The 16415-nt window shown below is 38.6% G+C and overlaps 1 protein-coding gene across 2 annotated transcripts in view; it reads right to left on the minus strand.

The window, feature by feature from the left end:
• Window positions 1-261: 261 nt before the first annotated feature.
• smek1 (SMEK homolog 1, suppressor of mek1 (Dictyostelium)) overlaps window positions 262-16415 on the minus strand; it is a 66700-nt gene continuing 50546 nt past the window's right edge. For both annotated transcript variants that reach the window (XM_039742107.1, XM_039742106.1), the window contains exons 12-15: window positions 13235-13377; window positions 8461-8651; window positions 7843-8060; window positions 262-1400 (exon numbers count right to left, since the gene is read on the minus strand). In XM_039742107.1, coding sequence (XP_039598041.1) covers window positions 1278-1400; window positions 7843-8060; window positions 8461-8651; window positions 13235-13377 — 675 coding nt within the window. In that variant the 3' untranslated portion in view covers window positions 262-1277. The remainder of the gene's footprint in view (window positions 1401-7842; window positions 8061-8460; window positions 8652-13234; window positions 13378-16415) is intronic.

A 16415-nucleotide genomic window follows, 5' to 3' on the forward strand; every position in this document is an offset into this window, starting at 1 on the left:
GCAAGAAAAGTCAAGTTACAGCCTGGTAAACTGCACTGCACCAGACCAGGACACACAAGTCTTCTTTGGCAACATAACTTTTACTATTCAAAAAGGAAAAAACACACACACATTTCACATCTTGAAATTCAAGACAAGCTCAACTTGCATAAGGCACCTTCAGCAGTGTGCTTTCTAAATTTAACAAAATAGCCATATGCCATAATGCCAGCACACTTGTAGGAGTTAATGTTTGGGAAACACTTCACTTAAAATATTGTGTAACATTAGAATTTAACAGTGCTGTTTTATTGTAATGAACGGCATTTGACAACTTGTAAAGTTCAATATAAAATATTCAGTCACAAAAATGTATTGCTACTGGATGCAGTTTAGATAACCATTACACCTGAATTCACTGCATCTTGGTGCAAGGAAACAAAAATACAATGCAGGTAACCAGCACAACAATAAAATTATATTACAAAGATTTTTTTCTTCCTTTTTTAATGGTCCCAAATATATTCAACAACTAAGTGTACACTCAAGGGAAAATGAAAAACAAAGATATGACACAAAATGATCACATCTAGAATTCCACTCAATCTTTAATCAAGAAGGGATCATAAATTTCCAAAATTTGCAGTTTTAAAGGGCAAAATGGGTAGAATAAAATGGGGGACTTTTTAGCTCTTCCCCCTATGAAGGTTTTAAAAACCTGTTCTAGTGTAGTTTAAAACATCCAGAACATGTTCTACTTAAAGGCAGGTCTCTTCATATCAAGAAACTGCTGGCTTTTCTGGGAAGAATTCTTGCTGAACAGCCTCTTCTTCCGAAGTCTCTATCTGGTCCAAGAGAAAGTTATCTTTCTTGACTGGAGACATCCTGGTGCTGAATGTGCTGCCCATTGGGCTTTGCTGTTTTGTCCATCCCTGAGAAAGGGGCAAGGTGTGGTCCGAACCCGTAAGTTCATGAGCATCAGTCTTTTTCCCCTTAAATTGTTTAGCTGATTTATCTGCAAATTATATATATATATATATATATATATATATATATATATATATATATATATATATATATATATTTATTTTCATTCATCTACTTCTGTCCTCTTTCCTCAGATTGGCACTTGATCAGCAGAATTCCTTGTGGTTATACTAGATCCGTCTCTTATTAGGCTCTCCAGCTCCCTCACTGAAAGTGGTGGACTTGGTTCTCGATTACTGTGGTTTGTACTTCTTCCAAGCGAAAGATAACTGAAGTGGGCAAAGACCCACATGCTAGTGCAGGAAGTGCAGTTATGACCCCAGCCTAGATTTTTTTGACAGAGGTGGGCCTTCCTCCTTGCTTTCTACTTCTTCCTCCTCCTCCTCCTCCTCTTCGTCATCATCAGGGTAATCAACCAGCCCAACAAGGCCCCCCTGAAACAGAACAGATTTGATCAAATCATCAATGGCACTAGCTGTGAAAGTAGAGAGAGTAGTACAACTGTGTCTGAGAACATTAAAGGAAACGTGAAGCAGCAATTCCATTTACAGTGCCCTCCATAAGGTGTGTCTTTGTCCCATTTTTCTTAATTTACTCATCTCCTTCACAGTTTAAAATTACAAATCAAAGAATTCAGATGTGATTAAATTGCACATTGCAAACTAAGAATTTGCACACATTTTGGTCACACATTAGAAACACTTTATACATGGTCCACCCATTTCAGGGCATTTATTGATTATTATTCAGTGCAGTCTATTGTTACACATTTCCACCATTAAATCCCAAAGGCAAGCAGTACTGTAAACTGAGTTCTGAGATATTTCAGGCACAGAAGACAAATGTTTCAAAGTAAGATTGTCAGCATGGTGCTGTTGAGTGGCAGCATGTTACATGTTACGTTTGTGTAAGAAAAGAATCTGTGCTCCCTGTACATGACAATAATGTCCCTAAAAGCCTGTAACATGTTTACAATACTGTATATATGCATAATCAAAAATGCAGTAACTGCAACTGGACAGAGAAATTACAAAGAACTCCACTACCAGTAACTCAGAGCTACAGTCTGGTAACTGGAATAGGGTGCAAAAATGTATGAAGCAAGCAAGTTATGCCTTAAGATACTTCTCTATGTGCATATCCACAATGTCCTCGCTACTCAGACAGACATAATGCTGATAGCTCTTTCAAGAGGGCCCTAGCCAAAAATGATATGCTGAAACACACAAAGTGCCAAGACAGTTAATAAACTATTAGCTGATCACATCTAAGGATGCTTACTCAATCTGGAAGAACATTTAACACACATAGACACTGTGTTGTCCAAAATACTTTAAGTAGGTAATGGAAGGACAGCATGGTGGGGTCAATGAGTTATGAGCCTTCAACACACACCTGTATTAGAATTATCAGTTGGGCATGGATGTGTTTTTCTGGGAACAAGAGTAGTGTTACCAGAGGAATTAACATAAAAAACTGTAGTAAAGCAGCTAAACAAAAAGGCAACAAAGAATAGTGAAGAATAATCTCAGGCCAGGTTTATACTTGCCGTGATGCGTCTGTTTATACTTGTGAGCGTACATTACGTAAATCTGAAAGGTTCCACCAGGTGGTAGTGCAAGATCACCACTGTGAGAAAACATTCAGCTTTGCGATGTTGGAATTTAATTGATGCTTCAGGCAATTCACAAGGACATCTTGCCACAATATCTCTGAAAAGGATATTTAATGATTACACCCATCAATCCGGGGATGTGCCCATTCTAGCAAGTATCAGGCACGAGAAAAACAAAGTTCCAGGATGGGGCATCAGCTCATCGCAAGGTGAACACAAGCACACACAAACGCCATTTTTGTCACCAAATTCCCTATTTCCTTCCTGTCTTTGGAAGGAAACCGGAGACACTGTGGAAACTCACCAGAAAAACATGTAAACTCAAGGCAGGGAACACAAGAGATGCGACTCCCTGTTAGGCAGCAGTGCTACCACTCTGCCACCGTGCTACCCAAACATGTGTAATTATCAGTATTCATTATTTAAATGAAGATAATGACTTATCTGTAAAATGCAACATACATACTTTAATGCATTTCATCATGAAAATTGTATCCAGTAAATACATTGAAGGATTCTTAATGTGCAGAGAGCTGGAATATCATAAATGTAATGTGTTGTGGCGATTGCTGCTGTCAGTTCAGGAGGAAGCCCCAGAAGCACATAGCGATTAACAACTGGGTTGGTTTTAAGATGACGATTACGACAGTCTACTTTAATGACAAAATAAACTACAAGGTTAAAGTAGACATACGCAACACTTGAACATAAAAGTAACACGAATGCATTTGCTTGACTGATGAATGGTTCAATGTGGTGACACAAAATGCAAACACTGCAGTACACACACATCAATCCTGTAGGATCCTCAAAGCGGCCTTCTGTCACATGTAGATAGTAAACAGACTATGATGTCAAATTCCGACTTATCACATTGCGAACCCCCCCCCGGACTTTTTGCTGGTACTGCAACTCCTCCACGCATCTCATTCATTTCTGAGAACATGCTCAGAAGACGTGTCAAATGAACGCTGGGATTGCGTGGCAACCATGATGCGTGCGTATTCTGAGCGTGAAGTATAAACATGCCCTTAGTCCTTGCATGAAAATACATACGGTTGGCAAAGCTCAATGAAGATACTGGCCAGGTTTGTACATTTTGTAAGTTGTATTTAGTAGGTTCTTAAAGTGATATTAGGGCAGCACAGTGGCGCAGTGGTAACGCTGCTGCCTTGCAGTAAGGAGACCTGGGTTTGCTTCCTGGGTCCTTCCTGCTAGAAGTTTGCATGTCCTCCGTGTCTGCAAGGGTTTCCTCCGGATGCTCCAGTTTCCTCCCACCGTCCAAAGACATTCCGGATTAGGTTAATTGGCGATCCTAAAAATTGTTCTTTTGGCATGTGGGTGTGTGCCCAGCGGTGGGCTGGCATCCTGCCCGGGGATTTGTTCCTGCCTTGCGCCATGTGTTGGCTGGGATTGGCTCCAAAAGACCCCCATGAAACGGTTAGGATATAGCGAGTTGGGAAATGACTGACTGACTAAAGCGATATTAAAAGTGGGGGGTGGGACCAAAACACCACTACTAGCATCTTACGCAGCGGAAAAAAAGGACAGAGACACCATTTACTTTCAGAACATGGTGATCAGCTGTAAACCTTTGAGTCACAGAGATGCAACTTAGTCAGGAGAAGGATGGTCTGGTCACCTAGATATGCAAAACAACTCTGTGCAGACAAGACAGTGGTAAGAACCCTTTAACTTCTCCGTGTTTGTGCTTTCCAGTCAAGATTTGCAGACCGACCCATAAAAGGAGTTAGAATTGACCAAAAGATTTCACTAAAGTGCAGTTTTTGTCCTAAGTCGTCATAGGTTTAAAAATGTAAAAAGCAAAATTGTTGCAATTACAAATGTTTTGGTATACACGTTAAATTTCCTTTATGTGCATTGGAACAACACAAACTAAAAAAAGAGGGAAAAAAGCAAAATCTGACGACATTTCATACAAAACTCAAAAACCAGGCTGGACAAAATTATTGGCACCCTCAACTTAATATTTGGTTGCACGCCCTTTGGAAATAACTGAAATCAAGCGCTTCCTATAACCATCAACAAGCTTGTTACGTCTCTCAATTGGAATTTCCGACCACTCTTCTTTTGCAAACTGCTCACGGTCTCTCAGATTTGAAGGGCGCCTTCTCCCAACAGCAATTTTGAGATCTCTCCATAAGTGTTCAATCGGTTTTAGATCCGGACTCATTGCTGGCCACTTCAGAACTCTCCAGCGCATTGTCTTCAACCATTTCTGGGTGCTTTTAGAGGTATTTTTGGGTTATTGTTCTGCTGGAACACCCATGACCTCTGACGCAGACCCAGCTTTCTGACACTGGGCCCTGCATTGCGCCCCAAAATCTTTTGGTAGTCTTCAGATTTCATGATGCCTTGCACACAGCCAAGACATCCAGTGCCAGAGGCAGCAAAACATCCCCAAAACACCTTAGAACCTCCACCATGTTTGACTGTAGGTACTGTGTTGTTCTTTTCTTCGTAGGCCTCATTCTGTTTTCTGTAAACAGTAGAATGATTAGCTTTACCAAAAAGCTCTACCTTGGTCTCCTCTGTCCACAAGACGTTCGCCCAGAAAGATTTTGGCTTCCTCAAGTACATTTTGGCAAACTCCAGTCTGGCTTTATGTTTCTGTGTCAGCAGTGGGGTCCTCCTGGCTCTCTTGCCATAGCGTTTCATTTTGTTCAGATGTCGACAGATAGTTCGAGCTGACACTGTTGCACCCGGAGTCTGCAGAACAGCTTGAATGTGTTTTGAAGTTGATTGGGGCCATTTATCCACCATTTGGATTATCTTTCGTTGCAGTCTTTTATCAATTTTTCTCTTCCATCCATGTCCAGGGAGATTAGCTACAGTGCCAAGTGTTGTGAACGTCTTGATTATGTTGCGCACCATGGACAAAGGAACATGAAGATCTCTGGAGATGGACTTGTAGCCTTGAGATTGTTATTTTCCACAATTTTTGTTCTCAAGTCCTCAGACAATTCTCTGTTCTTCTTTCTGTTCTCCATGCTTAGTGTGGCACACTCAGACACACAACAGAAAGACGGAGTCAAATTTTCTCCATTTTAACTGGATTCAGGTGTGAATTGCTAGCACCTGTTTCTTGCCACAGGTGAGTTCAAATGAGCATCATATGCTTGAAATAAAACTATTTTCTCACAATTTTGAAAAGGTGCCAATAATTCTGTCCAGCCCATTTTTGGAGTTCTGTGTGACATGTCAACTTAAAACAACTTATAGACAGACTATAGTGGGACCAAATCTACAGTATTATGTAACAGAAGTAACAGTGCTGATGCTGCAAGAAAAGTAATTAAATGCCAACTTGTTCTTATTTTTAAAAAAAAGTGTGAGATCTATTGTTGAGCTAAAACATTTTCAGTACAGTTTATTATAATTTTGCAATCATTTAACACATTCATCACAACAAAAACTCTCAGAAACTCAGGAAATTGCTATAGCACTGCTGCATTTGGTCACAACTCACTGACAGTTGCTCATTTTCTTCAAACTGCTGATGCACATAATGCACAACAGAAACACATTTTTCATTGTATGCTGCATTTCTCACTTGAGATTTACAACCTCATTAAAAACAGCTGGCCCACTTACTAGTGAACTCAAAGAATTATTTTCTCGCTTTGACACAGTAGCTCACGATATATATATATATATAACCAGAGTATGCAAAACACTTCCTGCATGTGGTATGTAAACTGGCACGAACAATGTTTTTAGCATTGTAATATTTCATTCTTTTGAAAAATGTATGCACCTGCTGTGAATTTCATTATGCAGGTGGATATCACCAAACTGACTTACTCCTAAGCAATTACATACTGCCCGTGTTCCTTTCTTCACTGTATAGCTCTAACATGAAATGAGAGCTGATCAAAGGCAATCACAAGACTTTGAGAAAAGGGAGTGCACAAATAAGTATCAGGTATTTGAGGACGGTGAGGGGGCAGAGACAGACAGAAGAGGTTAAAGGAATCCCAGAGTTCTCTCTATTAACCTTCTCAATATTAACAGCACTTGGGTGTACAGTTTGATACCTCAGTGTCCACGTTAGAGAACCTGATTTGGTCCAAGCACATTGACACCATGGTGACAAAGGTACAGCAACATTTCCTAGATACTGAATAACTTCTATACATCCTTTACTGAATGTATCCTAACAGGAAGTATAACCACCTGGTTTGGAAACATGCAGTAGAACTGCAACACTCTGCAAATAGTGGTGAAGTCATTCTGAATGCATCCCTGGGTGTGCATTCCCTAATTTCCTGGACATCTATGGCAAGTGATGTTGGATCAGGGCTAAGAAAATTATCCATGACACCAGCCATCCCAACAAAAGTGTATTTTATTTTCTGTGCCATGGTCTAAAATCCACTTGAGAGAGACCGAGGTGAAGCTCTCACCCAACAATGCTGAAAAAGGTGTGTAGAATTACATGATGCTGTATTGTAAACTCTCTAAAATTACTTTAGTTATTTTTTAAATCACATATAATTCTATTAATGATTTTTTAATATTGATGAAGTCGTGTATAATTGTCACTATGTTCTTCTCAGACAGTCATTGGAGTTGAGCAACTAACCATTTCACTACATACAAATTACACATAGTACAGTATATGACAAATATGATTTTTATTTACTTTCATCTGTTCACTGTGCAATACAATTTCAGTGGTCTACAGCAACACTAATTTTGTTCAGTACCAATTATTAGAGTTGTTTCCATGTTTATTACTTATAGTGGTTTCATATTTTTAACTAGACAATTCATTTAGGTGAATGTTCTCATGTGTCTTTTTTCCGCTTTTATCTTTGTTCCAAATACCATCATTATTGTTTTGATAAACAGACAAGAGTAATGTGGTTTGTTTGTAAATGAGAAATGGAATATAACCACTTGGTGAGGGTCTTGCAAAAAATAATCAACTTTGTAGTATATTTTAATGCATGTGACAACTGTTTTGAGCATTTATGGGCTAGTTGCACAAGTGTGCTGTAGTCTTGTGAAATGCTTGAGCAGATCAGATGTTTGATGTGAGTAATGTGTCAAATTGTAAAAAAAGTGTATAACATAGTTTCTGAAATAAAATCTAAATGTGTGATGTATTAGTTCATAGGCTAGATTATAATGCCCAAAAAAAAAACAACCCACACACACATTAAAAATTACAAACTGGGACTGTCAAGCCCGGCATAACTGAGCTCAGTAAACAGAGGATAAAACCTTTACTATACCTTTGTCGTGATAGCTGCTGCCTGAGTGGTGCTTTTCGTTACAGAGCCTGGTGAGCCTGGTGAACCTGGAGAACCCGGTGAGCCAGGATGGTTACTGGCAGACGATTGGCTGGTGAGATTGGTCTTGTTTCCACTTGAGAAAGACAGCTTGAAGCTAGGACTTTGTCGACCAGTGAGATTAGTTTTTGGAAGTATCTCCTTTTCTTCAGATTCTTTCACTATAATCAAACAGATTTAAGTCAGTCAATCCGTCACACATAAAAAGGTAGGTTGGGTAAGTGGGGAAAGAGCATGACTGAGCTAAACAAACTAGACAAGCCAGCTGTTGTCTGGCAATAACTTGTTTATTAAATAGTTTCAAAATAGCAAAACGTGACAGTTTGAGACTATCAGGCTGCTATGACACAGGCCAACAAGGTGATGTAAATAAATATTAATAGTATCACAGTTTCAGTCAGACACTGAATAGCTCTACATTAGGCAAAGGGCAGTAACCTACAAAAAACACCATCTCACAACTTTTCTTTTAGTGGGATGGAATGAGCATGAGCAAACTGCAATAAAATGGTACATCTAGATCTACACTGAACTAAAACACAATGCTTTACCATAACTTACATTTTTTTCTTTCCATAAATTTACTAATAGGATCTATTAGGTCTTCGTCAGCCTTGAGTTTGTCTGATGGAGGGACAACAGCTTCTCCATCTTCAAGGTCATCTTCATCTGTATTAAACCATATTTCCTCCTCATCTTCAAGTGTACGTGCATCCCGACGAAATCTATGGTTCCTTAAAATTGATCGCATGCTGCAATAAGTTCAGACAGAAACATTTCTTTCAGAATAATGAAGTTAGTATTTGGAAACAAGTATACCACCATTTCCAGTTCACTCTAATGTATCCATGGTCTGAGAGGACAATGAAATCAGACTGAACTTGAATGCACTTTACCAAGAAAATTACACCATCGGTTATTCATTTATTCATTCATGGTTGTATATAAATTTGACCAACATATAAGTTGAAATTCAGGGCTGTGGAGTCGGTAGATAAATCCTTCAACTCCAACTCCTTAAGTTTCCAGTACTTCTGACTCAGACTCCTCTGTATTTAATATGCTAATGTATTTTCTATGTTGATTGAAGGAAGGCAACATACACGTCATTTAACCACAGAACTACTGGCTAGGAAGCCGACTCTCTACCATATTGACCAGTTTAAACAAAAGACAAAAAAAAATATGTAAACAATAAGGTTTTATTTATTGTTTTTATCAAGTGGCTATAAAGTATTAGCATGCATAAAAATCAGGAACATGAACTTTCCCAGTTCAAAAATATAAACCACATTCTTTAGTAGTTTTAAAACAAAAACAAAGCTTAACTACATGAACAAAAAACAAAGCTGAAAACCTAAAACAGTGTATATATTAAACTCGGAATGTAGCTGTAGAGTAGAATAGCTGTTAAATGCAATCCAAAATTAACTCAATGTAGTGTTCTAAGAAATAGAATTGCTTCTGCCAGATTCTCTTTCACAGAAGCTCTTAAATCTGATTTGATTATATTTAGAGCTGAAAATAGTCTTTCTACACTGACTTGGGTGGGTGGCATTGCTGTTACAGTTCTAGCCACATCACTAATAATCTCTGGATAAACAAGGATGGCTTCTTCTACTGTCAGTTTCGATGAGTGATCATACTTTTCAACTTTTTAATTCATTAAAAAACTCATGCTGGAATCACCTTATTTGGACATTTACTGGTCGTTTATCTTTCATGCATAGGCAATGTCACTTTACTTTTGAATACTTCCATTTTGTGCAAGTAGGAATCAAAGCCGAATTCTTCATTTGAAGAGGATGATCTCGAGTTACCAGTGTTTATAGCTTCATCCAGTGGTGAGGTTTCAGGTGGTAGTAAGCCCTTCATGCGAACTGCTACATCATAGAGTGCCTTTTTCCCCCCATTAGCAATCTGGTCACTGCTCAACAAAATTTGGCTCATTGGATCAACATAAATAGCAGCTAACAAGATTTGATTATCTAAGTAAGAGACTCTCTCTTTTCTTCAATTAAGATACAATGCCTAGCTATTAACCCTCCAGTTTTGTTCAAGCAATATATCGAGCTCTTCCATTCCAAGAAAATTTACCAGGTGTAAAATCTTCATATTGCAACCTCTTGGCGACAGTAAAGGGGTAAGAAAGTAGACTCTCCAGCTCTTTTACTTGTGCCCACTGGCTCTCAGTTAATAAAACATTTTCATTGTCCAGTTCTTCAAGAAAGTCTTTTAGTTCAAGCAAACGCTTTACCATCAAATAAGTGCTTCCCCAGCGTGTGGTTTGTTTCAAAATGGCTCCTTTTCCTGCACGTCTTTTCAAAATTACATCTGTTTTAGGGTCCCTGGCTGCAACAGTTACTTGCCTCAATTTGCCAGTTGGAGTAGCTGCAGGATGATCTTTCAATCCATTTCGTATTGCAAGTTGCAGAGTATGAACAGCACAGTGCATATGTTGAATAGCAGTAAGCGTAAATGCCTCTTCAGCAAGGTTATCCAAAGTTTCATTATTATCTTCGGTTTCACTTTCTCCAATACCTGTAGAACTGTCTTCCTCTAATATCTGTGTGTCACTTTCTTCATCTACTTTGTTCATTTTCTCAATTGTGCTTAACATATTAGTAGCATTATCTGTCACAATACATAGAATCTGTTTCTTTAGAATTTCAAAATCTTCTAGAACACCCTCCACTAATTTCTGAAGATAGTCAATGGAGTGATATGCCTGGGTGTCCATTACTGCCAAGGTCTGCGTTACTGTTTTATTACTTACATAAACAAATCTAACTTTAATAGCAAATTAATTGACTCTGTGATGTGTGCATGCATCCATTTTAATGAAGACAAAATGTCCCTTCAGACCTTCTCGTAGTTCTTCCTTTTTACATTTGGCCTCTTCAGTTATAAGAGTTTCCTGATACTTTCTCTTTCCAGAGAAACACCAAACTTTTTAGCCAGTTCTCCATGCAGGCCTAAAAAAGCTGGCTGTGAAACAGTCAGACTGTGGCACACTATTCTTTACTACCATTTCAATAATGAATTGAATTTTTCTGGTGTCATTGTTATGGTAACTTTGTCAGATATAAAGAATATTCTTAGTTGTGTTTGTTCTCCAGTAGATTTCTGAAAATGTTTTATCCCAGAAGTAGATGGAATGTTTTTGCTATCTTTCTCATTCACAACTTCTAACACTCTATGATGAAAACGCTGCGTCTTTTCAAATTTGATGCGCTTTTAGGTGCTTTTTCTTCAGACCCATTGAAACTTCTACTTTTTGCATCACATTGGTTTTTCACCATTATCTTAGAATACACTGGCACATTTAAGGTTTCCCATCACTTGATAATGTAAAGTGCTCATAAACAGCAGCCCTTGTGTTTGACGACAGTCTTTTTGCCATTGTGAATGAGGTGCCGCTTTCACCAAAATATAAATATAAAATATGTTATACCAACTAGCATATACTTTGATTTAAATACAAAAACATACATACACACACACAAATAAGCTATAGCCCAGCATTAAACCTAGACACAATTTGCCCTATACAGAAAAACAGGCACAGACATGTGCCATACACACAATACAGAGCCCTACATTTTACTCAGAAACATACACAATCTGCACTATACACAAAGATTCATACATTCCTGTATCATACACACAAACATACACATAGCCCTGCAGTTTTATCCAGAAACATGCACACGCTCTTCCATCATATGCACAAGCAGCCATGCAGTTTTAAAATAAACATGACCACTGACTTAGAGTTGAATCCAAGAAGTTGTTCCTCCAAGTTCTTCTTCTAAGCTCTTCTAGCAGAGAGAGGAAGTTGGGCAGAAGCTGCTACCTTTTCCCATGTGTGCTGATCTTTTGCTGAAGACAGGGCAGTGGGAGGCTCCGGGGGGCCACTTAACTAACTTCCTAGTACTTAAGTGGTGTGCAAAGTTATGCTAAAGTTCAGCCCTGGGTGGGAGCATATGTGGAGAGTGCAGACAGAAGTTCTGTCTGTGGAGTCGGTAGATAAATGCTCCGACTCCTCAGTTTCTAAATCTTCCGACTCCTCTGTATGTATATACTATGCTAATGTATTTTCTACATCCATTGAAGGAAGGCAACATACATGTCAATTCACCACAGAACTACTGGCTAGGAAGCCAACACTCTACTATAATGCCAGATTAAAGACAAACACAATTGATTGGCGGTCGCAGATTGCGGGTGTCCACATGGACGGGCAAATCCAGCTTGCCGAAAATCTCGACCACCGCCCCCATCCAAAGTAATGTGTCAGCCAGCCAGAAGTTTAGTGCATTGTGTCACTCACTGGCCAGCTGATCAGCAGAACGAGCCTCTGCTGGAGACAGGTAGGGAGATCTGTGTTTTCGGCTCCTTTGGTCCCCTTCACTAGCGCATAGCGAAGGGGAACCGACGGAGCCGAGAACACACCAGATGATTTTTCAGGCGTTTGACACGTGATGACTCATTGAACGGTCGAAAAATCGGCAGTGCAACTGTAAATGTATGGGGGGCTTTAGGCTAGGTTCACAGTTCCCTGTAACAGTGGAACACGACACAATGGAGAGCGGTGCCGCACCTTACCTGTGCATTACATCCCATATAGTGACACATACAGTCAAGGAAAAGCATGCTTCATGGTTACTTGACATGTTCGTTTTGTGGTAACATTATGCACTGCATGCATTGGGCTTTATTCTTACAGCAGAGAAGTAGTTCATTATGACTGTTTGTGAATTGGGACATTTCAACTTACTTTTTTAATTCCCATTTGAATTTAGTAGGAGTCGGAGTCGGTTAACTTTTTGCCGACTCCGACTCCAGGTACCCAAAATTGTCAACTGTCTCCGACTCCACAGCCCTGGACACACATCAGGCCATAGCACACACCTACCCCATTACACTTGCTTACACTCAAATGAACTTGTTAAACATATTATATCTGAAATAAAAAAAAACACTTTTTGTAATGTACCATAATCCATATTACAATGTGAATGTCATGTTGTATAATAGCTTGGCTGAACTTCACACAAGTAGTAACAACTATGCACTAGGCTTCATTCTTACATTAGAGAAGTACTTAATTATGACTATTGTTTGTGAATGGGACATTTGAACTTGCTGCATTTTTTTCCCCATTACAATTTAAAATTAGGAGTCGATACATTTTTGCCGACTCCGACCCCAACTTCGGGTATCCAAAATTGTCTCTGACTCCACAGCCCTGGTTGAACCGATACAACCAAAAGACTGAACAGTACTAGTATGCTTGTAAATATTATAATTCCTTTTCGGTCAGATAACTCACCTGTCAAGTTTAGGATTGTCCTGCCTTTCCCTTTGCTGTTCATAACGCAATTTTAATCCTTTGAACGTCTGTACGTAATTGACGTCTTCAACAGCTTTCCAGTAATTTTCAATAACATGAGCCGTCAGAGACTTGATATCTTCCTGCAAGAACACTGAAGTTTCAGTAATCATGGCACAAACCGTAAACCTGGAAATAAATCTGACCTGAATCTCGCACCTCAGCAGCAAAGTAAAATCATCACCTCAGAACAACAAGAACAAGCACACAAAATCAAAAACAAACAGAATAGTGAGTGTACTAGTCAAAATAGGCATGTGAAAGTTAACTTGAACTTCCTAACAGGAATATGGACATGGTAAAATCAAGCTTCAAAGCATTGGGTGAGTGGTGAGGATCATCTGCACACTATAAAACCGTTAAAAAAAAAAAAAAAAATATGACTGATGGAGATTAAATTTGGCAGGAACTTCAGCTCACTTAGCAAAATTTTCACACCAACTTGGTCCAATTCAGGGTCATGCAGGGCCATAAATCTGAAACACATTTTTTTGGTTGTAGTCCTTTTAAAACAAAAAAAATAAATAAACAAACAAACAAACAAATAAACAAATAAAGGAATGGATTGGGCAAGGCAGTGTTTGCAATTGTGTTGTGGTAGATCAGTAACTTAATTACCCAGACTTATCTGGGGTGAAAAAAAAAAGCTACAAATACATTTTTTGAATTCTGATGTGAAATCTGAACTTTCTACACATAAATGACTACAAATAGTAGCAATACCGATTTTATGAAAATCTTAAAAGGATAAAATTGATAAGATTCAAAGTCATCATGCATACTCAGTTGCAACCCATCTCCCTTTCACACACCACTTCAGAAATTTTATCTTTAACACAGAACAGCAAATTGGAATTTACAAAATGAAACCAAGTACCTGTCCTTTAGACCCAACCCCAGCAAAACTAGTAAAAAGCACAAGTACAGTTCATGCGATACCCTTTGAACATTAGAGGTTGTGACAAAAATGGGCCATTCAGCCCAATAACCACACCATCCTATCCCACTTTGATCATCCAAAAAAATATTCATCGAGATTTGAAGGTTTAACTCTCACACTGTATCACACTTTTTGGTAATTTATTCCATGTGTCTATGTTTTTTTGTGTGAAGTAAAAGGAATATTGATGTGAAATCTACCATTACATTTCCCACTGCTCCCCCATATGTTCATGTTGCAGATTTTTAAAGTAAAACCTGGAATTTCCCCAACTAATTCCTATCAGAATTTCAAACACATCAACACACACAATCTTAATCTCCGGGTGCTTAAAATGTAAAGATTCAAATTCTTCAATATCTCCTCATAGATCATGTCCCTTAGACCAGGTATCAACCAAGATGCTCTTCTGTAAACTTAAGGGGGGGGATGGCTGAACAGTTCTAGAAATAGTGACCAAACCTGAACACAGTAGTGATATACAACACCCTCCTAGCTTTCATCATCACTTCTGTACCCTGTCTGGACACAGATAGTGGTGACTCCCAGGTCCTTCTTGTGTGGTATACTTTCAAATTTCAGACCTCCCTTTGTGTATTCAAATTTTTTTTTTTTTTTTTACTACTTCCAAAATGTCATACTTTACATTTACTTACATTAAATTTAATCTGCCCAGTTTGTATGCTATCCATGTCCCTCTGTAACAATTTAGCTGATCCTACATTAATCTACCCTTCCACCTAGTTTGATATCATCTACACACTTAACCAATTTATTACTGGATTATATTCTTGTCTTGGGTATTTTACATATATTACAAGAGAGCAGCACCCCAAGAACTGACCCCCGAGGGATACCATTTTTAAAAATCGCCCAATTCTGAAAAGCTCCCCTTACCATAATCCCTTGCTTTCTGTGTCCGAGACAATTTTGTACCCACCTAAAGACACCCACAAGATCCACATATTTACATTTAAGCAGACATTTCACTGCAAACAGAAGCCTATAAATAACAAAAAGCTACAAGTTATAACCACTTACAAAATTATAATAATGCAAACAATTGAAACAACAAAAGTTTCATGACAGAGGAAATATGTGAAGATCTGCACGGCTTAAATGGAGATTTTCCTATGTTCATTTCTGTTTTTAACAGGTGTTCAAAGGAAGTCCTGGTAGGGCAAATACATACAGACATAAACATATTTATTTTTGACAACTTCAGAAGTCTGTTTTCTTTCCACCAAAAAAAGGGGGCCTCCGATATATCCAGTATCGCCACCTGTGAATATTTCACACGTTTGTGTGCGTTCTTGATGACAGTGCAGTAGGAGCCTGTGGTAATCATCTTTTCACAAACTCACAAGAATTTCTTTTTGGAATTAAAGTGAATCGTCAGAGTAGATGTGGCGATGGTGCCTTTGACAGATTTGTGAAATGTGAAAAGAATGCAACAGAATAGGTATCTTCAATAACACCGGTTTTAATTATTAACTTAGAATACTGGGCAACATCAAAGTCAGTGGCAAAAGTAAACAATGTACCACAATTAAATATTACTAACACTTAAGTAATACAGTTTTTCTTCTAATGCACTGATTACAGACATTTTGTGAGACAGTGGCAAAACTGTCTCATCAGTGTAACAATTATACTGCAACAGAAGTAAAGCAGCAATTGAAGACATCCACACCGTTTTTATTGCTGGAGGTGGCTGTGTCTTGGGAGACCTGTGGGACACAGACCAACCATTTGCTGGCTTATGCTACTGCCCCAGCCCCCCCATCCAGCTGTGAATACAAAGTGTTTGAAAAATCGTGTCAACCAGAATGCTTGCAGAAACCTAGCTTTATTTTTCTAGGCACTTTAAAGGAAATTTGACAATATTCTTCATTTCCAGGGGTTTTCCTTGAATGGAAGATTAATGTTAGTTTCAAAGTTTAAGGATCAATGGGAACCCTGACTAAGCCTTTGGCAAGAGCCCTAAACTGTACATCAGTTGTTAATAGTGCAACCATAGTATTTTTGCTCCTAAACCGAACATTGCTGACGAGAATGGCAACCTCCTCATCTATAGGGTTGTGGGCATTTTATTGGTATGGGTATTGCAGAGATCCTTTTAAGAATTTTTTATTTTAAGGCTATGTAGACAGGGAAATATGCATAATTTTCCATTTTTCA

Source organism: Polypterus senegalus, chromosome 18 (assembly GCF_016835505.1).
Source record: "Polypterus senegalus isolate Bchr_013 chromosome 18, ASM1683550v1, whole genome shotgun sequence".
NCBI classification, from domain to species: domain Eukaryota; kingdom Metazoa; phylum Chordata; class Cladistia; order Polypteriformes; family Polypteridae; genus Polypterus; species Polypterus senegalus.